The 26,728-nt window shown below is 45.3% G+C and overlaps 1 protein-coding gene across 9 annotated transcripts; it reads left to right on the top strand.

Moving 5' to 3' along the window:
* The first annotated feature begins 5,017 nt into the window (after positions 1–5,017).
* Positions 5,018–26,234, top strand: Cyp4f37 (cytochrome P450, family 4, subfamily f, polypeptide 37). Of its 9 annotated transcripts, none has more exons than XM_087559595.1 (13): positions 5,018–5,095; positions 5,421–5,619; positions 15,308–15,452; positions 18,268–18,321; positions 18,413–18,540; positions 19,716–19,837; positions 20,468–20,744; positions 21,405–21,471; positions 21,637–21,766; positions 24,509–24,642; positions 24,754–24,818; positions 24,978–25,060; positions 25,305–26,234. In XM_087559595.1, exons 2-13 carry the CDS (start codon positions 5,422–5,424, stop codon positions 25,480–25,482), a joined length of 1,581 nt encoding a protein of 526 aa, XP_087415721.1. In that variant the 5' UTR covers positions 5,018–5,095; position 5,421; the 3' UTR covers positions 25,483–26,234. The 9 variants fall into 9 exon arrangements, with proteins under 9 accessions (XP_087415721.1, XP_087415723.1, XP_087415726.1 ...); XM_087559597.1 differs by having other exon boundaries at positions 5,456–5,619; XM_087559600.1 differs by lacking the exon at positions 15,308–15,452.
* Positions 26,235–26,728: the final 494 nt, after the last annotated feature.

Raw genomic sequence — 26,728 nt, forward strand, 5'->3', positions numbered from 1 at the left:
AGAGGACAATCTGAATTGATCCCCACTATTCCTCTGACTTTAAGGCAGGTTCTTTTAGCTTCTGCTGCTCTTGGGTATCTAGAGCCATGGCTCTCAACCCGTGGATGGTTACCCATTTGGCAGATGCCCAAGACCATTGGAAAACACATATATTTACATTATGATTCATAACAGTAGCACATTTACAGTTATGAAGTAGCAATAGAATAATTTCATCATTGGGACACCAGAATTTGAGGGACTGGATTAAAGGGTCACAGCCTTAGGAAGGTTGAGAACCAGTCCTCAGAGATTCTCCTGTCTCCGCGTCCCATCTATCATCAGGGGTACAATAGGGGTTACAAACCTTCCACCTTTGTCCTACAAGCTATAATTTTGAACTAAAGCAAAATGTGTTTATTCAGTTTCTAAACTTGACATCATTTGAAATGATCCCACCAGTCCCAAGTCCACAGTTTCCTAAGACACGTGAGGGGAGCCCTTCATCATGAGGTCTTAGAAGCAACAAACGATAAAGTAAAAAACCACACGCACTAAAGTATTTTTTTTTGGTTCTTTTTTTTTTTTTCAGAGCTGGGGACTGAACCCAGGGCCTTGCGCTTCCTAGGTAAGCGCTCTACCACTGAGCTAAATCCCCAGCCCCACTAAAGTATTTCTAATGTGCATAACATCCCGGTCCAAGAGAGAGTAATGCGGGCATAGAAAGGAAAAATAGGAAAAGAAAAACTAAAAACCTAAGACTGAAATTACAACACTCTTGTAGCTTCATATCCAGCATCTGGGGTTCTTGTGGGAATCATCAATGCTCCAGCAGGCTTTGGGAGCCTTGCCCCCTCTCCTGCTTCTTGCAACAAAGAGGTCCTTTTGCGGGGTTTACTCCCACTTTGTGTCTGAAGGATTTCATGGTAGATACCTCATTCTCCTGGCATCTCCTATTGCACTGGGATCTCCTTGTCCACTAAGATTCAAATTCTCAGCACAATTCAGCAACTGTTAGGGCTGTCCTGAGCCACCTTGCCCAGCTTCAGTGGCTTCTGGTAGGGTACTGCAAACATTCAAGTCTCCCAGTGCTCTCCTGTCTTTCATGCTCGCAAAAGCAGGTCCTGCTGCCTCCACTGGCCTCTGTGTGCCTTTAGAGTTGATCATGGGATAATGATTCCCTCGGTGCCCATTTTGTAGAAGGGAATCACTTCAGCAGCATTCTCAGTTCAGACGTCCTCCTTTTGAATATATATTTATACTCTTTAAGCTGAAGCCCTCAGTGGCTGGGGTCTTGCCTTAAAGGCACCTGCCCTACTGTCCCAATCAGGATAGGAGATTTCTCTTTAATGGGTTAATCTTAGCATGACAGCTGTTTTCTCCCAATCTACCCTCCCGCACCTTGATTGTACCTTCAAACTCTCTCACATTGCTTTCTGCGCATACTAAATATTGTCTTGTCTTCCTGTTCTGTTCAGTGCCCTTTCACAGGAGACCTGGGCAAGAGGACTGAGCAGTAACTATAGCAGAGCCTGAATATATCCCACCCTCAGTTTTCTGTTGCCAATCAAATCAGCCCATGACTTGAGTCCAGTCTCATTTAAGTTCTCAGGACAGGAGCATAATGAAGCCAATGGATGTCGTGTGGCTGAGTTCTTAGAGGAGTCCTGTTCCCCTCAGAAATTTTACTAAGCACATCTTCATTGTCCATATTTCCATCAAGATTGAGGTACTCTGAATTATAATCTCATGCACAGAGTATGGTGATAACTTACATTAGTCAGGGTCATATAAATGAAAATCTCACATGTTGTTGTGAAATCATAAAAATGGCTGTCTTTTACCCCCACTAGATCCGGCACCGCAGTGCCCCAAAATATCTGCTAGAAACACACATCCCAACTCTGTGGCGGCCCAGTGTCTCTAGCTGACACACACTCTCTTACACTTAAGTCTGCACATGACCGAACACACAGCACAATAACCTCTGATCCAATTGAGAAGATATAATTGTCCACCTAAACATACAAAACCCTATACACACCCAACCCTTAAGAATATTCACAGCAACCTGTAAATACACAGAGTGGAAGCTTAACGTCAGCCTCCATGTTCTCTCCGTGGATTCCCAGCCATCTCCTCCAGTCTTCAGTCTCCTTCTGTTCCAGTCTCCCCCTCTTCCCTCAAGCTTTTCTCCCGCCCACCCTTCCTTCTCATCCAATGACAGGCCTCATTTCATCTTGTACCTGCCTCACCTGTATGACATCATCTCATACTCACAAGGCTACCTTCTTCTTCTCTTCTTGCAATCAGAGTCAAGCACACGTTCTGGCATAGTTCCTGATACATACTTCCGGACTACATGTGAATCTCCTGTGTACTGTGTGCAAACAGCCCCTGCCAGTAAAACAGCTGTTGGCCTATTAGCTTCTACAGGAAATAGGAGGTGGAAGTTCCAGTAGGGAGAGAGGAATTCTGGGATAGAGTCAGGTGTAGGAAAAGACTTCACCCTGCACTCGGAGGAGACAGAGATATGAAATTGATAGTGGTAACCAACCCTGCGTCATACATAGAACAAAATAAATGAGTCATGTAAGTTACCAGCTGCTCGCGGTTGAAAAAAAAGCATATGGCTTAAGCATTTATTCATAATTAAGTCTCAGAGCCATTACTTTGGGACCTGGGCCATGACTTTACACGCAGCCTCCAGGATTTTAGGAAGTTTTCTATCCCTGGGCAAGTAGGGCTTACATGTTACAGGCCTTTTTGTTTTATACATTTCTTAAGCCACTTAATCTTTAAACAGACTATTAGTCAGCACGGGAAGAATGTTCTATCAGATCTGCTTATGGTATTTCTAGGGATTTTCTGACCTGGAATTTCAAACTTTTCCACATCCCTTTAGCAAATCAGCCCCAAGTTCCTCCTAAGCACATGGTCAGGTTATCACAGCAATGACCTCACTCCTCATACAAACTTTCTCCATTAGTTACCTATCTCTTCTCAGTGAGAAAATAACTGGGAAAATAAGCCCAGAAATGAAGGGATTCCTTTGGCTCACAGTTGAAGGGTCCCTTCTACCATGGTGGGAAAGTTGTAGTGGCAGGGGCATGAGGCAGCTGCTCATGTGAGATCTTAAGTGAGGAAGGAAAGAGACTTGTGGGTGGTAATTCAGGTCATTTTCTGATTTTGCTTACCCAGGGAACACAGTCCTGGGATGATGTTGCCTACATTCAGGGTGGGTCTTTGCGCTCAGTTCAGCCTTTCTGAAGGACTCTTGTAGACCCTCCAGAAGTCAGCTTCCATGCAGATTGTAGGTCCAGCGAGACGGCAGTGATGACTGATTTCTGGTGCTTCAGATAGAGAAGGATTTGGTTGGCATACAGTAGAAGAAGCAGTCAAGAGTTTAGTCAAATCGAGGAAGGAAGCAAGTGAGAATATACTCTGAAAAAGAGCCCATCAGGACTGAAGAGATGGCTTAGTGGTTAAGAGCACTGACTACTCTTCCATAGGAGCCAAGTTCAATTCTTACTACACACATAGTGGCCAGAGCATTCTGTAATTCTAGTCCCAGGGGATCTGACACACTTTTCTCTGCAAAGCTTCTGAAATCAGGCATGTATGTGGCACAAATGCATATATGCTGAAATATCTCCATATTTAAATGAAATAAATAAAACAAAATATAAGAATGCTAAGTCAAGCTGAACAGCTGTGGCTTCCACCCTGACAAGTGCGGGCCTCGTACTGCCTTGTTCCCTAGTGTCTTTCCCTGTGCCTCTTCCAGTGTGGACTCCCTCCACTGGAGTTTCTCACTCCGAGGAGAGTGCTTCCCCCAGAGGTTTATTTCAGCCAGAATTCAGTGTCAAAGTGGCTGTGGAATTGTAAGACTTTGAATGTGCTTTTAATTACTCGTGATGTTGAAAATTTACTGGGGGAAAGGGAAACAGCATTTTGTGTAAAATCCCCTGGGGAGGAAGTCATGAGGCTGCTTTATTTTGATCTCTCTGTCATGGACCCCTAGCCTCCATAGTCCTCATTTCTTGTTTGGGAGACCCTGAGTTGACCAGTCTGGACTTCTCCACTGACCTCTGCCCATATTTTTCTGTATTAACCGTCAATCAGTTACCCTTACACTCTGTTTCAGGACTTTGAACTTGCTTTTATCTGTCAACCTTTGAGATGACGCACCCATTGTTCTTTATATCCTGGTTTTGGGGGGGACTGTTGGCTCCTTTAACTTGTCTAATAATGGGGAGCAAGACGGTGGGAGTGTTCAGTGATTGTTAAGTCCAAGAAATGGTGATCTAGGGTTTCTGGACAATATACCCTCCCGGTAATGTCAATGCCCCATGTCCTGCTGGGAAGACAATTCATTCCAGGCTTGTTCTTTCTTAACCTGTACCCCCTCTGCTCATAGCCTTTCAGTCTGGCTCCTTTCCTCCACACAAACACTCTGAACTCTGACCCTTTAGCTGCCAGGCGTGTTCTCCCAGCCAGGACATTTATCTCTTCAGTCTGACCATGACTGGATTCTCAGGTCTAGTTCGGAATTGTTTCTGTCCAGGATCTGAGCTGCTAGGGGATAGGACTAAACTCTGCAAGACCGGAGTTGGTGAGCATAGGCATTCCAGAGACAGGTCTGCAGTTCTGCAGTGAGAAATTCTGCATGCTGCACCCCCACCATCGAGATGTGCAGAGAACCTTCAGAGACACTCAGAGAATGTCCTGTCCTGAATGAGGCATCCTGGCACCCGTGCTTCCTGCTTATCAGCAGGATGTTGGTCTTCAAAGAGAGGGGTTCCTGGAGATTTGATGGCCCAGAGTTACCTTCGCTCTTAACTCAGAGGTGGTGCATCCTAAGATTAGATCATCTGCCTCTGTGGATGTCTGTTGCCCTGAGTCCCTCCCTTTCTGTGCAATCCGGCCCTGCCCAACTAGTTTTGGCCTGCTGCTCAGCCAGGACGGAAGTGGCTGAGCCTCGGAGGGCTTGATTGGTTCAGTCCAGCCCAACCCAGACTCCCACACAGCTCTCTGCAGTTAAGAAGCAGCAGATAAATGCGTTTTTGCAGGAGTGGGGAGAAGGTCTTAGAGGAAAGGCTGCTCCTGAGATAAGGTACCCGCTGAGGGTGAGGCAAGACAGGGTCGTGACTCTGAGCAGGATGAGGTTATCAGCGTCGGGATGACCCATGGATCCAACTCGCACAAGTGACCCTGTAACTGTCTGTGCTTCAGGCAGGGCCATTGCAGACTTTCAGCAACTCTTGTCTCTGTGTTACCCCCCTCTTTCTCTCTCGTATTTGGTCTCCTCCTGCATCTCCTTCCTGTTCCCTGCTCTGCTCCCAAATCCACACAGTCTCTGGCCAATGCTCAGAATTCTGAAGATTTCCAGGTTCCTCTTCCACACCTCAGAATCTATCCTGTGTCTGTCTCCTCGGCAGGATGCCGTGGCTAACTGTGTCTGGGTTGGACCTAGGCTCTGTGGTGACCTCGACATGGCATCTTCTGCTGCTTGGAGCCGCTTCTTGGATTTTGGCCAGAATTCTTGCCTGGACTTACTCATTCTGTGAGAACTGCTCCCGCCTCAGATGTTTCCCTCAGTCCCCTAAAAGAAACTGGTTTTTGGGCCACTTGGGCGTGGTAAGTCTGGCGGCAGATAGGCTTGGGTATCGGGGCTTTGTGTTCCTTAGAACTCAGAAAATGTCTGGAGCCTGAAGCAGGCAAAAGGCAGGAAAACAAAGTGGCCCCTCTCTCCTTATCACACCCCACGTCCACTTGCCTGTCTGTCAAACCTGGGCTCAGCAGCCTTTCACTTTGCCTTACCTGGCACCAGCCCCACTGTGGGTTTCACTCTCACCAGGACTGGGATTTCCCTGAATTCTTGGATGCTTGTCCTATCCAGCGGCTCCTGTGGTGAACAGCACAGAGCAGTGGTGTCGTTGGTATACTGATTGTCATTGTTGGATTTGAGGTCTTCCTTCAGTAAGTCTAAGGTCTTGCCTCCTGTCTGGCTCATCTCTCTTGCTTTCCGATCAGCGTCTGTATCTCTCTGAGTTGCTACTTGCCCTGTAGGATTCAGCTGTGATTCCTAACCTCTGCCTACTCTTTTGGGGGCAGAAGAGTGATTGTATTTTCCCCCCTTTCAACTTCTTGGCCACTCTCCTTTCTTATCTTGCTCTCTGTCCTGAAGTTGCATTTGTGGGCTCCATTATGCAATTTAGGTAGCAGGTGAACATTGTGTAAGGTGGGTAGTGATTACCTGAAGTGCCTAGAGTTTGTGCATGCTAAGCAATGACTCTATTCCAAAGCCACATCGCTGCATGACCATTTTCTCTCTGGTCTCATCATAATGACTACACTTTCTGGGGAGGCGGTGGTTCCTTCTCAGCACACTTCCTGGTCACCAGATTCCCCTGCTCCATGCCGTACTGGCTTTTTGTTGCAGAACACATCTTTTTTTTATTCCATCATTATTAACTTGAGTATTTCTTATTTACATTTGATTGTTATTCCCCTTCCCGGTTTCCCCGACAACATCCCCCTAACCTTTCCCTCTCCCCTTCTATATGGGTGTTCCCCTCCGTATCCTCCCCCCATTACCGCCCTCCACCCAACAATCACGTTCACTGGGGGTTCAGTCTTGGCAGGACCAAGGGCTTCCCCTTCCACTGGTGCTCTTACTAGGTTATTCATTGCTACCTATGAGGTCAGAGTCCAGGGTCAGTCCGTGTATAGTCTTTAGGTAGTGGCTTAGTCCCTGGAAGCTCTGGTTGGTTGGCATTGTTGTTTATATGGGGTCTCGAGCCCATTAAAGCTCTTTCAGTCCTTTCTCTGTATCCTTCAACGGGGGTCCCAATCTTAGTTCAGTGGTTTGCTGCTGGCATTCGCCTATGTATTTGCCGTATTCTGGCTGTGTCTCTCAGGAGAGATCTACATCTGGTTCCTGTCAGCCTGCACTTTTTTCTTCATCCATCTTGTCTAATTGGGTGGCTGTATATGTATGGGCCACATGTGGGGCAGGCTCTGAATGGGTGTTCCTTCTGTGTCTGTTTTAATCTTTGCCTCTCTATTCCCTGCCAAGGGTATTCTTGTTCCCCTTTTAAAGAAGGAGTGAAGCATTCACATTTTGGTCATCCTTCTTGAGTTTCATGTGTTCTGTGCATCTAGGGTAATTCAAGCATTTGGGCTAATAGCCACTTATCAATGAGTGCATACCATGTGTATTGACTGTGATTGGGTTACCTCACTCAGGATGATATTTTCCATCCATTCGCCTATGAATTTCATAAAGTCATTGTTTTTGATAGCTGAATAATATTCCATTGTGTAGATGTACCACATTTTCTGTATCCATTCCTCTGTTGAAGGGCATCTGGGTTCTTTCCAGCTTCTGGCTATTATAAATAAGGCTGTTATGAACATAGTGGAGTGTGTGTCTTTGTTATATGTTGGGGCATCTTTTGGGTATATGCCCAAGAGAGGTATAGCTGGGTCCTCAGGTAATTCAATGTCCAATTTTCTGAAGAACCTCCAGACTGATTTCCAGAATGGTTGTACCAGTCTGCAATCCCACCAACAATGGAGGAGTGTTCCTCTTTCTCCACATCCTCACCAGAATTTGCTGTCACCTGAGTTTTTGATCTTAGCCATTCTCACTGGTGTGAGGTGAAATCTCAGGGTTGTTTTGATTTGCCTTTACCTTATGACTAAGATGTTGAATGTTTCTTTAGGTGTTTCTCAGCCATTCAGCATTCCTCAGCTGTGAATTCTTTGTTTAGCTCTGAACCCCATTTTTTAATAGGGTTATTTTTCTCCCTGCAGTCTAACTTCTTGAGTTCTTCATCTATTTTGGATATAAATCCTCTATCAGTTGTAGTATTGGTAAAGATCTTTTCCCAATCTGTTGGTTGTCATTTTGTCCTAACAACAGTGTCCTTTGCCTTACATAAGCTTTGCAGTTTCATGAGATCCCATTTGTCGATTCTTGATCTTAGAGGTTAAGGCATTGGTGTTTTGTTCAGGAAATTTTCTCCAGTACCCATGTGTTCGAGATGCTTCCCCACTTTTTCCTCTGCTAGTTTGAGTGTATCTGGTTTGATGTGGAGGTCCTTGATCCACTTGGACTTAAGCTTTGTACAGGGTGATAAGCATGGATCGATCTGCATTCTTCTGCATGCTGACCTCCAGTTGAACCAGCACCATTTGCAGAAAATGCTACCTTTTTTCCATTGGATGGCTTTGGCTCCTTTGTCAAAAATCAAGTGACCATAGGTGTGTGGGTTTATTTCTTGGTCTTCAATTCTATTCCACTGGTCTATCTGTCTGTCCCTGTACCAATATCATGCAGTTTTTATCACTATTGCTCTGTAATACTGCTTGAGTTCAGGAATAGTGATTCTCCCAGAAGTCCTTTTATTGTTGAGGATAGTTTTAGCTATCCTGGGTTTTTTGTTATTCCAGATGAATTTGCAGATTGTTCTGTCTAACTCTCTGAAGAATTGGATTGGTATTTTGATGGGGATTGCATTGAATCTGTAGATCGCTTTTGGTAAAATGGCCATTTTTACTATATTAATCCTGCCAATCCATGAGCTTGGGAGATCTGTCCATCTTCTGAAGTCTTCTTCAATTTCTTTCTTCAGAGGCTTGAAGTTCTTATCATACAAATCTTTCACTTGCTTGGTTAAAGTCACACCGAGGTATTTTATATTATTCGGGACTATTATGAAGGGTGTCGTTTCCCTAATTTCTTTCTCGGCTTGTTTCTCTTTTGTGTAGAGGAAGGCTACTGTTTTATTTGAATTAATTTTATACTCATCCACTTTGCTGAAGGTGTTTATCAGGTTTAGTAGTTCTCTGGTGGAACTTTTGGGATCACTGAAATATACTATCATATCATCTGCCAATAGTGATATTTTGACTTCTTCTTTTCCAGTCTGTATCCCTTGATCTCCTTTTGTTGTCTGATTGCTCTGGCTAGAACTTCAAGAACTATATTGAATAAGTAGGGAGAGAGTGGGCATCCTTGTCTAGTCCCTGATTCTAGTGGGATTGCCTCAAGTTTCTCTCCATTTAGTTTAATGTTAGCTACTGGTTTGCTGTATATGGCTTTTACTATGTTTAGGTATGGGCCTTGAATTCCTATTCTTTCCAGGACTTTTATCATGAAGGGGTGTTTAATTTTGTTAAATGCTTTCTCAGCATCTAATGACATGATCATGTGGTTTTGTTCTTTCGGTTTGTTTATATAATGGATTATGTTGATGGTTTTCTGTATATTAAATCATCCCTGTATGCCTGGGATGAAGCCTACTTGATCATGGTGGATGATTGTTTTGAGTGCTCTTGGATTCGGTTTGGCAGAATTTTATTGAGTATTTTTGCGTTGATATTCATAAGGGAAATTGGTCTGAAGTTCTCTTTCTTTGTTGGGTCTTCGTGTGGTTTAGGTATAAGAGTAATTGTGGCTTCCTAGAAGGTATTCGGTAGTGCTCCATCTGTTTCAATTTTGTGGAATAGCTTGGATAGTATTGGTTTGAGGTCTTCTATGAAGGTCTGATAGAATTCTGCACTGAACCCATCTGGACCTGGGCTCTTTTTGGTTGGGAGACCTTTAATGACTGCTTCTATTTCCTTAGGAGTTATGGGGTTGTTTAAATGGTTTATATGTTCCTGATTTAACTTTGGTACCTGGTATCTGTCTAGGAAATTGTCCATTTCCTCCAGATTTTCAAGTTTTTTTGAATATAGGCTTTTGTAGTAGGATCTGATGATTTTTTTTGAATTTCCTCTGATTGTGTAGTTATGTCTCCCTTTTCATTTCTTTCTTTCTTTCTTTTTTTTTTTTTTTGGTTCTTTTTTTCGGAGCTGGGGACCAAACCCAGGGCCTTGCGTTTGCTAGGCAAGCGCTCTACCACTGAGCTAAATCCCCAACCCTCACTTTTCATTTCTGATTTTGTTAATTTGGACACACTCTCTGTGTCCTCTCGTTAGTCTGGCTAAGGGTTTATCTATCTTGTTGATTTTCTCAAAGAACCAACTTTTGGTTCTGTTGATTCTTTGTATGGTCCTTTCTGTTTCTACTTGGTTGATTTCTGCTGCCTTGGTTGATTATTTCCTGCCTTCTACTCCTCCTGAGTGCATTTGCTTCTCTTTATTCTAGAGCTTTTAGGTGTGCTGTCAAGCTGCTGACATATGCTCTCTCCTGTTTCTTTCTGCAGGCACTCAGAGCTATGAGTTTTCCTCTTAGCACAGCTTTCATTGTGTCCTATAAGTTTGGGTATGTTGTACCTTCATTTTCATTAAATTCTAAGAAGTCTTTAATTTCTTTATTTCTTCCTTGACCAGGTTATCATTCAGTAGAGCATTGTTCAACTTCCATGTATATGTGAGTGTTCTTCCCTTCGTTATTGACCACCAGCTTTAGCCCGTGGTGGTCTGATAGGATGTATGGGATTATTTCTATCTTTCTGTATCTGTGGAAGCCTGTTTTATGACCAATTATATGGTCAATTTTGGAGAAAGTTCCATGAGGTAGTGAGAAGAAGGTACATCCTTTTGTTTTAGGATAGAATGTTCTATAACTATCTGCTAAGTCCATTTGTTTCATGACTTCTCTTAGTCTATGTCTCTGTTTAATTTCTGTTTCCATGATCTGTCCACTGATGAGAGTAGGGTGTTGAAATCTCCTACTATTATTGTGTGAGGTGCAATGTGTGCTTTGAACTTTAGTAAGGTTTCTTTTATGCATGTAGGGTGCCCTTGTATTTGGAGCATAGATATTTAGGATTGAGAGTTCATCTCTGTGGATTTTTCCTTTGATGAATATGAAGTGTCCTTCCTTATCTTTTTTGATGACTTTTAGTGTAAAATTGATTTTATTCGATATTAGAATGACTACTCCAGCTTGCTTCTTCAGACTATTTGCTTGGAAAGTTGTTTTCCAGCCTTTCACTCTGAGGTAGTGTCTATCTTTGTCTCTGAGGTGTGTTTCCTGTAGGCAGCAGAATGCAGGGTCCTCATTGCATATCCAGTTTGTTAATCTATGTCTTTTTAATGGGTGGTTGAGACCATTGATGTTGAGAGATATTAAGGAATAGTGATTATTGCTTCCAGTTATATTCATATTTGGATGTGAGATTATGTTTGTGTGCGTTTCTTCTTTCTGTTTTGTTGCCAAGACGATTAGTTTCTTGCTTTTTCTAGCTTGTAGCTTGCCTCCTTATGTTGGGCTTTACCATTTATTATCCTCTGTAGCGCTGGATTTGTAGAAAGATATTATGTAAATTTGGTTTTGTCATAGAATATCTTGGTTTCTACATCTATGTTAATTGAGAGTTTTGCTGGATACAGTATCCTGGTCTGTCATTTGTGTTCTCTTAGGGTTTGTATGACATCTATCCAGTATCTTCTGGCTTTCATAGTCTCTGGTGAGAAGTCTGGTGTGATTCTGATAGGTCTGCCTTTATATGTTACTTGACCTTTTTCCCTGACTGCTTTTAATATTCTTTCTTTCTTTTGTGCATTTGGTGTTTTGACTATTATGTGATGGGAGGAATTTCTTTTCTGGTCCAATCTATTTGGAATTCTGTAGGCTTCTTGTATGCCTATGGGTATCTCTTTTTTTAGGTTAGGGAAGTTTTCTTCTATGATTTTGTTGAAGATATTTACTGGTCCTTTGAGCTGGGAGTCTTCACTCTCTTCTATACCTATTATCCTTAGGTTTGATCTTCTCATTGAGTCCTGGATTTCCTGTGTGTTTTGGACCAGTAGCTTTTTCCGTTTTACATTATCTTTGACAGTTGTGTCAATGATTTCTATGGAATCTTCTGCTCCTGAGATTCTCTCTTCTATGTTTTGTATTCTGTTGGTGATGCTTGTATCTACCGCTCCTTGTCTCTTCCTTTGGTTTTCTATATTCAGGGTTGTTTCCCTTGTGCTTTCTTTATTGCGTCTACTTCCATTTTTAATTCCTTCACCTGTTTTTTTTTTTTTTCCTGTAATTCTTTCAGGGATTTTTGTGATTCCTCTCTATAGGCTTCTACTTGTTTATTTATATTTTCCTCCGTTTCTCTAAGGGAGTTCTTCATGTCTTTCTTGAAGTCCTCTAGCATCATGATCAAATGTGATTTTAAATCTATGTCTTGCTTCTCTGGTGTTTTTGGATATTCAGTGTTTGCTTTGGTGGGAGAATTGGGCTCCGATGATGCCATGTACTCTTGGTTTCTGTTGCTTGGGTTCCTGTGCTTGCCTCTTGCCATAGGGTTGTCTCTGGTGTTACCTTGTTCTGCTATTTCTGACAGTGGCTAGACTTTACTATAGGCCTGTGTGTCAGGAGTGCTATAGACCTGTTTTCCTGTTTTCTTTCAGCCAGTTATGGGAACAAAGTGTTCTGCTTTCAGGCGTGTAGTCTTTCCTGTCTACTGGTCTTCAGCTGTTCCTGTGGGCCTGTGTCCTTAGTCCACCAGGCAGTTCTCTTGGAGCAGAAAAGTTGGTCTTACCTGTGGTCCCGTAGTTGAAGTTGCTTGTGTGTGTGTGTGGGGGGGCTGCGTTTGAGCTCTCTGTGAGGGAGGCAACCAGGAGGGCCTGTGCCACTTTTTCCTGGGGCCCCCCGTGCACTGGGGTCCCAGATGGTGTTAGGTATTTTCCGCTGGAGTCAGAAATGTGGGCAGAGTGTAGTCTCTTCTGGCTTCCCAGGCGTGTCTGCCCCTCTGAAGGTTTAGTTCTCCCTCCCATGGGTTTTGGGTGTAGAGAGCTGTTGACTGGCTCCCTTCAGGTCCTCTGGTGTCTGGGCCGCAGGGGACCTGCCGCTAGAGTGCCCCTATCTTCCAGTTCCCAGAGGCCCTATACAGTTTCCTCTTGGGCCAGGGATGTGGGCAGGGGTGGGCAATATTGGTGGTCTCTCCCACTCTGCGGTCTCAGGAGTGCTCACCTGTCCGGGTGGTGAGTTCTCTCTCCCAAGGGATTTGGGGGAGCAGTGAGCTGTGGCCTGGATCATCGAGGTTGGGGCTCAAGCCAGAAACCAGAAGTGTCCGGTCCCAGATGACTTTTGCTTCTGTGTGTCCTGAGTCCACCAGGCAGGTTGCTTGGAGCAGAAAAGTTGGTCTTACCTGTGGTCCTGCAGCTGAAGTTGCTCGTGGGGGGCTGCTTTTGATCTCTCCGCGACGGCGGCAACCAGGAGGGCCTGTGCGGCCTTTTCCTGCCCCCCCCCCACCATGCACTGGGGTCCCAGATGGCATTAGGTGTTTTCCTGTGGAGTCAGAAATGTGGGCAGAGTGTGGTCTCTTCTGGCTACCCAGGCGTGTCTGCCCCTTTGAAGGTTTAGCTCTCCTCCCACGGGATTTGGGTGCAGAGAGCTGTTGGCCGGGTCCCTTCAGGTTCGGGCCGCAGAACCACATCTTATGATTCCATATCAGTCATAACATAGATTTCACCACCAATGCCATTCATTCAAGTACTGCTTCTCTCAGCAGAATCCTCTTTCTTACCAACATCCTCACTTCTCCCTTCTCCTCCCATTTCTTCTCAGCCTCCTCATCCTTTGTTCATACTACCCTATCAGCTTCCTGATGGACCCCTTTCATCTTCCCATTGGTTCAGATTCCCATCAAGATCCAAAGTCTGAGGTTCTTGGAAATTCATTTTTTTTCCTTCAGCCATTTGGAAAATTGTTGGCTTTTGATTACCCCAAACTTCCATGTTTTTTGTTGTGTCGTCCACAGTGATATGTAGATTCAGGTGACTTGTCAGCTCCCATTCATATACCTCCAACATGGCTCTTTGTGTACTGAGACACCAGTTGTTTGCGACTGCTTCTCCTCCTCCTCCTCCTCCTCCCCCTTCTCCCTCTCCTTCTTCTTCCTCTCCTCCTCCTTCTCCTTCTCCTTCTCCTCTTCCTCCTCCTCCTCCTTCTTCTTCTTGTTCTTCCTTGTTTTTTTGAGACATGGTTTGTATGTGTTTCTCTTGCAACTTGTTCTGTAGTCCAGGATGAAATTACACTCACAGAGACTCAACTGCCTCTGCCTCCCCATGGATTAAGTGCTTGTGCCAATGCCACAAGACCTCTGCCATCTGCTTATGGACAAAGGATCATTGTCATTGTTGTTCCCTTCCCCGTTCCTCATTTCTGTCACACTTGTGATTTCCAGGTCCCTGAATCCTGGGTCTGCTTCCTTCATTTTCTCACAGCTCTCTGGTGCATTGGCTTGTCCATCTTCCTAGAAGTTCCTCTTTGGTTTCAGAATTACATGCTTCCTGGTCTCCACTGAGCTCCCTGAGGCCCTTCTCTGTCCATTGCTGGGTTCCCTTCCCCCTGAGTTTTCCACATGACCCCACTGGCACCCTCTCCTATTTTCCCTCTCCCGTCTTTCTTGAAGCTTTCTCCTTATCAAGAGGACCCAAGTCCTAAGTCAGCCTTCAGTTCCCTCCTTAGATGACTTCCAAGTTCACATCTCTCTGGAGCTGGGAATCAAGATTTGGAAAGCTTCATGATTGTTTGTTGCAAATCTGGGGAGGTGCCTGCACAGAGCTCGTCTTAATAGGCTGTGGTAAATTAGGGGCCAGGAAGAAAATTGGGTGGGATGAAATTAGCTCTAAGTTCACACCTAACTGGAATGGAGGATGAAGGAGTGTTGAAGGAAGGGAGAAAAAGGAGAAACAGATGACTTACCTGTAGGAAAAAAATCCCATAGAGAAAAGATACACACCTGCAGGAGAGAGCGGAGAGTGAGAGTGAGTGATCAGATGAAGGAAATGGACAAAAATCATAATTATGATAAAGAAAGAAGCACACACACACACACACACACACACACACTGAGATCTATCACTCTAATTGTCTTCTTCTGCTATTACCTACTACATCGTTCACTGTCATCTACCTATGTTGTCTATCATGTGTCTGTCTATATATCTTCTGTATATCTGTCAGTAGTCTATCATCCATCTGTCTATCCTCCTCCTCCTACTCAATCCCTCTATCAAGTAGTAAGTCACCTATTATCTACAATTCAGACTGTGTATATGAACCTCTCTCTCTCTCTCTCTCTCTCTCTCTCTCTCTCTCTCTCTCTCTCCCCATTTATTGATCCTTCAATTATCTATAACTAGGTCACAAAACAAATGAATGAGAAGAGTGGTGCACCAGAGAGAGGAATGTAGATGTACTCGAGGGTCCAGAAAGGGACACATGTCGTCGAACTAGGGACTCCTCAAGAGAACTGGGATGAGTGGTCCAAGCAGGAGGGTTAGAGGGATGAGGATATTTGGCAGAGGACAGGAGCATCCAAGAGGCCATGCATGTACTGAGTTCAACCTTTTCCATCTCAAGATCCAGAGCAATGAGGAAGGCATGCAGCTGGTGACTGAAATGGGCCAGACTTTCCGAGATGTCCATCTCATTTGGCTAGGACCCGTCATCCCTGTGCTGAGGCTTGTTGACCCTGCATTTGTTGCCCCTCTGCTCCAGGCCCCAGGTATCCCTTCTAGGATCTCAACCATTGATTTCTTCTCTGTCTCTTATCTAAGCTCTTTCTATCCCTGGATTGATCAGGGGAGTAGCAGATGGGTCTGTCCCTGACAGTGGCCATGTCTCTGCGGCTCACCTGTTGAATGACTTTAGATAACATCCTGAGTCTCTCTTGATGCTGAAATCTGAGCTGTGAGTGTTAGAAGCTCAACACAGTGTGACCTAAACCCATATTGGCTGGGAATCTACTTGGAGGTAGAACACTTGCCTACCATAAGCAAAGTGGTAGGGTCCATACTAGAACTGGGAACAATGACCTATCTTTTTGATGAAACTTTTTTGTGCCTCTATGTGTATGGCTGTGGTTGTGGGTGCATGTGTGTGTGTACATGCATGTGGAGGGCAGTAGACAACCTGAGGTGCTATTCTTGGAACTCTTATCTACCTTTTTTAGACTAGACAGACCTCTTTCTTCCCTGGAGCTCGCCCATTAATCTGGATTCTCTGGCCAGTAAGCCCCAGGGATTCTCCTATCTCTACCTTCCCAGCAGTAGCAACACAATACAGACATTTAAAATATTTGTTTTTGAAGCATTTATTTACTTATTTTGACATTCTATGTAGCTCTAGCTGCCCTGCAGTCCACTTTTTAGGCAAGGCTGGCCTTGAACTCACGGAGACCCACCTTTGTCAGTCTCCTGAGTGTTGCTATTAAACGTGTGTAGTACCATGTCAGAATTTATTTTTATTTTATGAGTGTTTGTTTATATGTATGTATGGATAGCACATGTATGCAGATTTCTCAGTGACCATAAAAGGGTGTCAGATACTTTGGAAGCAGAGTTACAGGTGGTTGTGGGTGCTATGTGGATGTATGAACTAAGCCAATATATTCTGTAAGAGCCATCTTCTACTGACCCATCTCTCCATGCACAGGGATCTTTAAGTTGTGCTTCATTCATTGTGTTGTGATCTGAGAAGAGAGAGAGTCCACCCCTTCAAAAATGACATAGCATCTCCTTTGCAACCAGCAAAGTGGACAGATTTCCCAGAGCTCAGCTCCAACCCTTTGGTCACAAACTCTGTCTTACCTCTGAGATTCTAGGTTTCTCTCCTTTTCACGTCCTGCATTTCTCCCTCACTATCGACCCTCTGTGCTATTGGGTTCAGAATAAAGACCCCGAGTTTAATAAGGTTCTTTGGTGTCGGTCTTACATTCCTTTTGGTACTTCCTGGCCTGGGAGTAGTTAACTCAGAGTAGCAATCTATTATCAATGTACGCAACTTGCACTATTTACAATGTGTAGATAGAGATTCCTTTCAAAATATGTAAATAGGTCTGTATGATCCTATGTAGAACAGAACAACGTAGTGCTTTTTGACTTACAATCTGTCCTCAGCGACATTCACTAGTATTCCTGTAAGATGTGTATCTCCTAGGTGAAGAGTTGACGTTGTGAGAGGCATGTAACATAGGTGAATTTTCCCCCACCTCCCTAATTTGGTAACTCTTTGCTGCCACAGCCATTTTGAATAGAAGTGACTGAAGCTGGAGACAATTTGGGTCAGGGATGGAATGCAGAGAACTGAAGGGAAAGATGCACCAGAGTCCAGAAGGGTCAGCTGTGGCTGATGGGCCCTGGGTAAGCCTTGTAGCTAGAGAGCTCAGAAGCAAGTCTTCTCGGTAGGCACATGGTTCTGAGAATAGAGAACGATGTGTTTATAAAAATGCAAATATAGTGGGGATATGTTCTATTGAGGTGTGGTGAGGTGTGTGGGAAGGAGGTGCCTCTGTGGGGCCGTGCTGAGCCATCACTTCTCCCTGAGGAACCAGCTTCATGATGGTATAGTATAGAAGAGTTTATTTATGGCATGGAGAAGGCAGTCAAGAGGGTAGGGGAGGCAGAGAGAGGGGGGGGAGGAAGAAGAAGAGGAAGAGGAAGAGGAAGAGGAAGAGGAAGAGGAAGAAGAAGAAGAAGAAGAAGAAGAAGAAGAAGAAGAAGAAGAAGAAGAAGAAGAAGAAGAAGAAGAAGAAGAGACGAAGAAGCTGTCCATCAGCACATGCAGGGAGAGGCTGGAGGGAAATGGGGAGAGAAGGGACAAAGGGGGAAGAGGGTAAGAGAGTAAGGGAGTGAACAGGGGGCAAGCAGCTCCTTTTATAGTGTCAGGCACACCTGCCTGTTTCCAGGTAACTGTGGGGCAGAGCTTAGACAGAATGCTAACAGGGAGGCCCTTAATTCTGATCACTTAATGCTTAGTATGGCATCGAGGAGAGAGCTAGAGGGGTCTGTGACATATCTAGGACACTTTTAGGACTTGAATGGGACCATATTTAACTGCTAATAGAGGTTTATCTGAAGTCACAGTCATGTCATGTCAGACTGTTACACACTGCGTTGTGGCATGTCAAGGAACTGCATGTGTGTTATTTATGACAGGTCATGATACCATGTGCCCCTTTCATATGTAACAGGATGTGTCAGGATATGCCAGAGAGCTGCAATTGACAATGTGTTCTAGGTCTTGGCAAAGGCCTGCAGACTGTAATAGTTTCAGAGCTGGAAGACATGGTTGACCATGTAGTAGAAATGTGCAAGTGTATTGAGGAATGCTGTGCTCAGGTGACCTCTGCTCTCCCTGGTGCTGCAGCGCTGTCTGGTCCTCCCTTACTCCTTCCTTTTTCATGGTTCCTTTCCCTGTCCCCTTCCTGCTTTCCTGCATTTGGAGGGGAATTGGAAAGCCCTGGGGATGGGAGTCCCCACTCTTCCTGTAGTTCATCTGACTTTCTCTTCCTGGCCCCTGATTGTCCTCCTCCATGGCAGCTTTGGTGGCCCCGAAGGACCCGACTTTCTTACACTTCCTGAAGCCCTGGCTTGGTGAGTATGTTAGGCTGAGGGTCAGAAGGCACCTTGAGGTCAGAGGAAGTTTCCCCCTGACCTTTGCCCCCTGACATTCCTGCCTTCCCAGGGGATGGGCTATTTCTGAGTTCTGGTGACAAGTGGAGCCGCCATCGCCGTCTGCTGACACCTGCCTTCCATTTTGACATCCTGAAGCCCTATGTGAAGACTTTTAACCAGAGTGTGAACATCATGCACGTGAGTTCCTCAAACCTAGGGTTCCTCAAACCACACAGAATATTGCAGAAAAGAAAATGGCTTCAGGCTGATGGAATCTGATGGTGCGGTTCTGTTCTGTGGTCTCGGGGACATCAGTTTTCTTCTCGTGTCTCAGTTTCCCCATCTTTAAAGCGAGAATAGTAATCTGTACTTAAAAGATGATCGGGATGGTACCCTGGAGTCCTGCTCCTAGCATGTGGATGAGTTCACAACAGATGAGTATCTACTCTTCTTCACAGGATCCCTGGAAAGTCAACCAAAAGTTGGTGTTGACTACAGAAGTAGGTCTTTCTGTGTAGGGCACTGGTTCAGACTTCATTGCCCTACAGCTGGCCATGGTGACACACTTCTGCCTACCTGTCTGGGGACACTCCGTAATAAAGATTGTTTATCATAGGCCAGTCCACGCTTCATCAACAAGACCTTGTTTCAAAAAAAAACTTAGATCCTAGAGAGAAGTTTGTTGGGAAATGGGTGAATATGGTCAAAATCTATTTAAAAACTAAACCAAACCTAAGGTCTTATATAGAGCTGAGTTCACTCTGGTTGTCAAGCATGGAAAATCCTCGTTTTGAAATGGAGAAAGCAGAAACTTTACATGGACTCACTGTAAAGACTGAGAATCGAGGACTTATAGAAATCTGAAGCTCCTTCTAGAGCCAAGTACAATGATGATCACCACTAACACTTAGTGAGCACCTTCTGCATATGAAATAATGCCAGTTCCATGGTCTACATTGGTTGATGTAATTTCCATGTTGCTATGTTGTTGAGATGGTATGACTGTCATATTATGGTTGATTAAACGAAAGGTCAGAGAGGTCCAACCACCTTCTCCCAATTTACAAAAAATAAGACTGCATGAAAGGGAGGGAGAACAATGCAGTGTACTTTATGGGTAATAAGTCATGTCATTGTAGTTGTCCTGGAAGACTTGGCCAACCTCGAAGGCAGCAAGCTGACCAAGGATAGAGATAGAATTAAACTCCAGACTTCCATCTCCTAACCTAATGTCTTCATCTGCTACAGTAACATCTTCTGCTCCTGTCAGAGTTATGTTTTCCCTGGTATCAGGGCTCTTTTCTGGTGTTTAGTGTTGAGAAGGAGCTCAAGGATCAAAGGCTCATCCCCATCTCTGTTCTTTCTCTGGTCAGGCCAAGTGGAAGCATCTATGCCTGGAAGGCAGTGTCCGTCTGGAAATGTTTGAGAACATCAGCCTCATGACCCTGGACAGTCTGCTGAAATGCCTCTTTGGCTTTGACAGCAACTGTCAGGAGTGAGTCCCTGTCTCAGCCGTGGAATAGGACCTTAAGACAGCCCATATGTTTTTCTTTTCTTTTCCCTTCCATCCCCTTCTTTTCTCCTTGACAGGGTCCCTGTCTGTAGTCTCCTTTGAAATTCCCTATGTAGAGCTTTTGATCTTCCTGAATTCACCTCCTAATTGTTGGGATCACAGTCAGGAGCTACCATTTCCAGAAAGTGGCCAGATCTGAAAGATGTTGAATGCTCAACCGGAAGGGTGTGAACTCCATCCTGAGTCTCCCAGAGCATAAGAGAAGGTGTCTGTATAGGAGGGTGGTTCCTAGTCACAGTGACCTTGGGCAATCTAATCAATACAAGAGCATTGGAGAGATACAGGATACAAGGGACTTGGAGAGGAGGGTCTGAGCCTGAGCAGAGTTACAGCAGGGGAAGAGGAAGAAGAGCAGGAACAGCTGCTGAGTGAATGAGGGGATGAAATGATGCCCACATATACCCAGGGATCCCTGTCAGGAGGCTACTTGTGGGGAGCAGAAACAGAGTTTGTATGTCATGGCTGCCCTTTCTTGGATGGATCCTAATCCTGGGACTCTGGCTGGAGTTTTACTGTGTGCTAATTGCTTCCTTTCTCCTCCTTGCCCTGCAGGTCTCCCAGTGAATACATTTCTGCCATCTTGGAACTGAGTTCCCTCACCAGAAAAAGGTCATATAAGCTCTTCCTGTACCTGGACTTCCTGTATTACCGCACTGCTGATGGACAGCGCTTCCGCAAGGCCTGTGACCTGGTGCACAGCTTCACGGATGCTGTCATCAGGGAGAGACGTCGACTTCTCTCCAGCCAAGGCGTTGATGAGTTCTTGGAGTCCAAGACTAAGTCTAAGTCTAAGACTTTGGACTTCATCGATGTACTCTTGTTGGCTAAGGTGGGCTCCTGTGGGGTGTGGGTTGCAGGAACCCCCATGGTCAGTGTTAGACAGAAGCTGGACTTGACCAGGAGGTATTGGGGAGTTACAGACCGTGCTTCTGAATCTAGGCAGCACACAGGGGTCCATTTTAGCTGTGACTCTTGAAGGCTCTGCTGACAGAGCAAACAGTGGGCAGGAAGTGGAAGAAGAAACCAAGCAGCTGTGGGGACGACAGAGGAGGCCCCTTGTGTGCACAGTGGGCATCAGACACTGTGTTCTCCCTCCTGTCTTAGGGGTTCGTGACTGTGAAGGGACACCATGACCAAGGCAACTCTTATGAAGGGCGTTTAATTGGGGCTGGCATACAGTGTCACAGGTTCAGTGTATTATCATGGAGGGAAGTGTGGCAGTGAGCAGACTGGAGGAGTTGAGAGTTCTACATCTTCATCTGAAGGCAGCCAGGATGAAACTGTCTTCTGAACTGGGTAGATCTTGAGCATAAGGAGGCCTCAAAGTCCATCTACACAGTGATGCAGTCCCTCTAACAAGTCCATGCCTCCTCCATTAAGGCTACATCTCCTAATAATGCCACTCTGTATGACCAAGAATTCAAACACATGGGTGGTCAGAACACCGCCTCAGACACGGTATGAATTGAGGGTCGTGTTTTATCTTCAGGATGAACATGGAAAGGAGCTGTCAGATGAGGACATCCGGGCAGAGGCTGACACCTTCATGTTTGGAGGTGAGAGTCCCTGTGTAGGTCTTACAGAGGAGGTGTTGTGGGGAGACCTAGAATCCTTCCTTCTTTCTATCCATTCCTTTTTGGAGCCTTACTGTCTGGAGTCAAGTAACCCATTGTGCTGAAACAGGCCAGAGACCCAAATCTGCCTGTCTGTCTACCCTTCAGGCCATGACACCACGGCCAGCGCACTGTCCTGGATCCTGTACAACCTGGCAAGCCACCCAGAATACCAGGAGCGCTGCCGTCAGGAGGTGTGGGAGTTGCTGAGGGACCGAGAGCCTGAGGAGATTGAATGGTGACTATGGTAGTCTCTGCTGTTATAGCTTCTGGTCAGCATGGTCAGTGCTGCATTTCTTACTGGGTGTGTCTGTCTAACTCAGTCTGGCTTACAGAGACTTAACACCTTTGCCCAGTTTAGACATCTTCATTTAATTAATTACGCCTCACATGGCAAATTACGGTTCATTATGGTTCATTATGGAGTTTTCAAGGCCAATCTGTTTTTCTTGATTCTCTTCCTCCCACCTCGGCAATTTCCTTCTGGCTTTTGTATCAGTTTTCTCTTCGTAATTCATAGAGGACACCTCCACTTACATCCTTGTGAAATCCCATGGTGGACCTTTGTGTACTTTTAGTGACGTTTTGTGTATCTCAAAATACCAGGGGTGCTCTTCCAGGGGTCCTGAGTTCATTCTGAGTAATCACGTGTCGGCTCACAGCCATCTGTAATGGGATCTGATGTCCTCTTCTGATGTCTTAGCAACAGTGAACTCATACGCTTTAAATCAATCAATCAATCAATCAATCAATCAATCAACTCAAAACTCAATATCAATGGAAGAAAGGATTTTGATAGCCTCACCATGAAGAAATGACAAGTCTTTGGAATAATAGATATTTTCATTAACTTACCGTTTTAGTGTTTCTTATGGTTTGAAAGAATCCCTCCTATATTTGGAGGGGCCAATATTTTTTTGTTTTGTTTTATTTTTGGATAGGGTCATACTGTGTAACCCTGGCTGACCTCGAACTCACTGTGTAGATCAAGCTGGTCTCCAACTTATAGAGATTTGCCTGCCTCTGTTTCCCAAGTGCTGGGTTTAAAGGTGTGCACCATTGATGTGCAAGCATTTGTTTTATTTATCTATTTATTGAGACAGCTGCTTGCTTGGGTCATGACAGCCTCCAACTTACTCTTCAGCTGAGACTGAGTTTGACCTCCATCTCCCTGCCTCCACTTCTCCAGTCCTGGGATTCTTTGCCTGGGTGTATTTAATCCTTTTTATTGCCAATTGCTAGTTTTCTTAACCTCTTCCTCCTAACCTCGCTCCAGCAGTGTGTGGACTTTCTTCTTGTGCCTGCCTCAGGCTTCTGTCCCACAGGCCTCATCAGTAACTTAGCTTTTCAGAAAATATTTTCATTTTTATTACTGTGGTTTTGTAACAAGTTTTAGTAAGTGGTAGGTGGGCCCTCTTTTATTGTTAACATAGTTTCCTTTGCATGGACTCTGGCTTTAACTTTAGTGGCTATTCATTCTTCTAAGCAGAGTAAAGTTGTTGACTGGGGATGCAGTTAGTGGCGGACATTTGCTTATTATTCAGGGCCCTGTGAAAACCAGTTCTGGGAAAGGATTGTCAGGCAGAGATTCACACACACACACACACACACACACACACACACACACACACACACACACAGACCACACACACAGGCAGACAGACACATGCCCACACACAGAGACTGACAGAGAGACATATGCCCACACACAGACACACAGAGAGAAAGACAGACACACACAGACAGAAGACAGACACACTTACACACCGACACATGCACACACACAGACACACAGACTCCACACACACTCATACACACACTCTCACACACACAGAAACACACAGTCACAGACAGACACGTGCACAGACACACTCACAGGCATACACACAGAGACACCCACTCACACACACACACAGACACCCATACACTCAGACACACAGACTGACAGGCAGATGGACGGACACACACACACACACACACACACACACACACACACACACAAAGACACACACACCCCTCATGTCTAGGCAAGCAACATTAGTTACCTTCATCAGGTCTCAATCAGAAAAGACCTCAAAATAGACAGGAGATTGGATAGGAGGACAAAGTGGTTTTAGCAGATGTGGGAGATGGATGAGAGAGGAATGGTGGGTGAGTATGATCTATATACATTACATACATGTATGGAAAGATAAAAATGCATTTTCAAATGACAGGAAAACCCAGCTAAGGCTTATTGGGTAGTATTAAAAAATGTTAATATAGAATAAGTAGCCGGGAGGTGTTGGTGCACACCTTTGATTCCAGTATTCTTCAGGCAGCGGCAGGCAGATTTCTGTGTGTGAGGGCAGTCTGGTCTATAGAGTAAGTTCTAAGACAGCCGTAGCTACACTGAGAAATAAACAAACAGAAGTTACACCTTTATAATGCTGGACCATTCCTCCACCGCCTCTCTGCTCTTGAGTACATAGACTCATTTAAATAACCTCTTAGGCCTTTAAGAATTTTCATTTCTGCATTTATAAAAATTTTTATTATATAATTGAGATTTGAAGTAATATCTCCTGTAGCCTAGGTTGGCTTTTTATTACTTATTCCTGACTCTCCACACGGCCAATTTATCAAATGCAGGATGCCTTTGGAGGGGTATGCTTTAATTAAAATATTTCACATTAAGCTCCCCACTCCCTGTGCTTTTCTGATTTGGGGGGAGGGTAATCTTTGATCCAATGTCCTGGATTTCAGTTGAGCCCTGTGACATCAAAACCTGGGAAGTGGAATTGAAACACCAGGAGTTCAAGGGTGTTCCTAGTAGCTCAACACAAACAAACAAAGGAGCCTGCAGACATCTTTGATTCATCTAGAATATGATTTGTTACAGGACGAAGCATGAGAGGCAAGTGGTTATAATCCAAACGGATGCCAGTGAGGCTGAGCCAAGTCCTGATTTTCCTGACTAATTGTGTGCTGTGTTCCTTAGGGACGACCTAGCCCAGCTGCCCTTCCTGACCATGTGCATCAAGGAGAGTCTGCGACTGCACCCTCCAGCTGTAGACCTCCTGCGCCGCTGCACCCAGGACATTGTGCTACCTGATGGCCGGGTCATCCCTAAAGGTGCCCTCAAAATCAGGGGTGAAAGGAGGAGTCGATGGGACGCATCTGAGTAGGGTGATGGTCCCTAGGGCAGATCGGAGCTAGTACTGACCGGATCCTCCTACCCAACAGGGAACATCTGTGTCATCAGCATCTTTGGTATTCATCACAATCCTTCAGTGTGGCCAGACCCTGAGGTAGGTGCTGCTCCAGGCATTTCTGGGACCTGGGGAGTGGGTGTGGCCTAAACCTGGAAACAAGCTGTCACTTCTGTCTCCCTGTCCACTCCTCTTCTGGGGCTAGCTGGGCGTGCGCAGAGAAGCAACCTAGAAACCTCATCTTGTCTCTCCCCTCAGGTCTATGACCCCTTCCGCTTTGACCCAGAAAATCGTCAGAAGATGTCACCTCTGTCTTTTATTCCCTTCTCCGCAGGGCCCAGGTGAGGCCAAATGGCTTGTGGTGACGGGTGGATTGTGGGGCTGTCAGTTGGTGGAGTTTGGATGGTTGGGTTCTAGGTCTCCTTCCCACCGTCTGCTCAGGGTGCGTGCAAAAGTCTGCAGAACCCGGGATTGGAATGGGAAGGGCTCACCAGGCGTGTCCCGGACGGAATCAGGTTGGGTCCAAGCGCTCAAGCGCTCTTGTGTAGGTCCTGGCACCAGAGTCTCCACCCTGTCCTCCCGCAGGAACTGCATAGGACAGACTTTCGCTATGAACGAGGTGAAGGTGGCAGTGGGGCTGACGCTGCTCCGCTTCCGCTTCCTGCCAGATGACAAGGAGCCGCGCAGGAAGCCGGAACTGATCTTGCGCGCTGAGGGCGGGCTATGGCTGTGGGTGGAGCTGCTGAGCAGAGACACTCAGTAACCCTGTGTAATATCTGGTCACTCTCCTCTGCACAATTCAGAAAAAGCGGAGCCTCACCGAGAGCCAGCAAGGGGCGCGGAAGGACAACAGACTCTGGGAGCCTGTGTAGGGCTGCTGTCTTGAGTCCAAGAGCCTTTCTAGGTGACCCACAGGGCCCGCAGACTGATGAGTGTTGCACCCAAGCTGAAGGAAGGCCTTTATTCTTTTGGCCATAGGGAGTCACCATAGATGTTTAGGTTTTTTGGCAGATTTGAGGCAGTTTTCTTCTTTTCTTGTTTTTGAGATAGGGTCTCAAATTTTAGTGGATACAGCAGGCTGGCCTTTAACTTGCAGCAAATCTCTGGCCTGACCACCTGAGTGGCAATTAGAAAGTGCGCCACTGTGCCTGTCATATCTGAAGACATTTTTTTATTAGAAATGATGGGAAGTTTCCCAGGAGATAAGTCTGAGAGCTCTTCAAAATGATGTTAAATGATGTCCAAGGCTTGTGATGTCTAAGACCATTGAGGCAGCTTAAATTTAAAATGACATCACACTGCAGGCTCCCTGTGTGGTGATGTCCTTTCAGGTTCCCACTTGTTCTTCCTTGGGCTGGGGAGGTGGCTTAGTGGGGAGACAGGAGGATCCCAGGGCCTCAGTGGCCAGCCAGTCCTGCTGAATCAGAGCTCCAGGTTGTAAGAGACACTGTCTCAGGAAATAAGGTGGACAGTGATGACTGAAGACACCTAAATAAACCTCTGGCCTCCTCATGAGCATCACTGATCACTGTATGTGAAACACACACACACGCGCGCGCGCGCACGCACGCGCGCGCACACACACACACACACACACACACACACACACAATTCTTGTGTCTCTTCTAGGATTTGATTTTCCTCCTCCAACCAGGAAGGACTTAAAACAGTTTCATGAGTTGAAGACTGATCTTGGCTATGTTGAAAATTTGAGGCCAGCATTGCGAGACCTTGTCTCAAAACTTAAAAACCAGAGTTTACATATCTTTGGCTTGAGAAATGACTTTAGATGTGCTGGAGAGATGGCTTAGAGGTTAAGAGCACTGCCTGCTCTTCCAGAGGTCCCGAGTTCAATTCCCAGCAACCACATGGTGGCACCAAGTAATGGGACCTGATGCCTTCTTCTGGTGTGTTTGAAGACAGCTACAGTGTACTCATATACATAAAAAAAAAATCTAAAAAAGAAAAAAAGAGAAATGATTGAAGAGCAAACGTGTTTGATTTTTAAA

This window comes from Rattus norvegicus, chromosome 7, assembly GCF_021556685.1.
Source record: "Rattus norvegicus strain SHRSP/BbbUtx chromosome 7, alternate assembly SHRSP_T2T, whole genome shotgun sequence".
Lineage (NCBI taxonomy): Eukaryota > Metazoa > Chordata > Mammalia > Rodentia > Muridae > Rattus > Rattus norvegicus.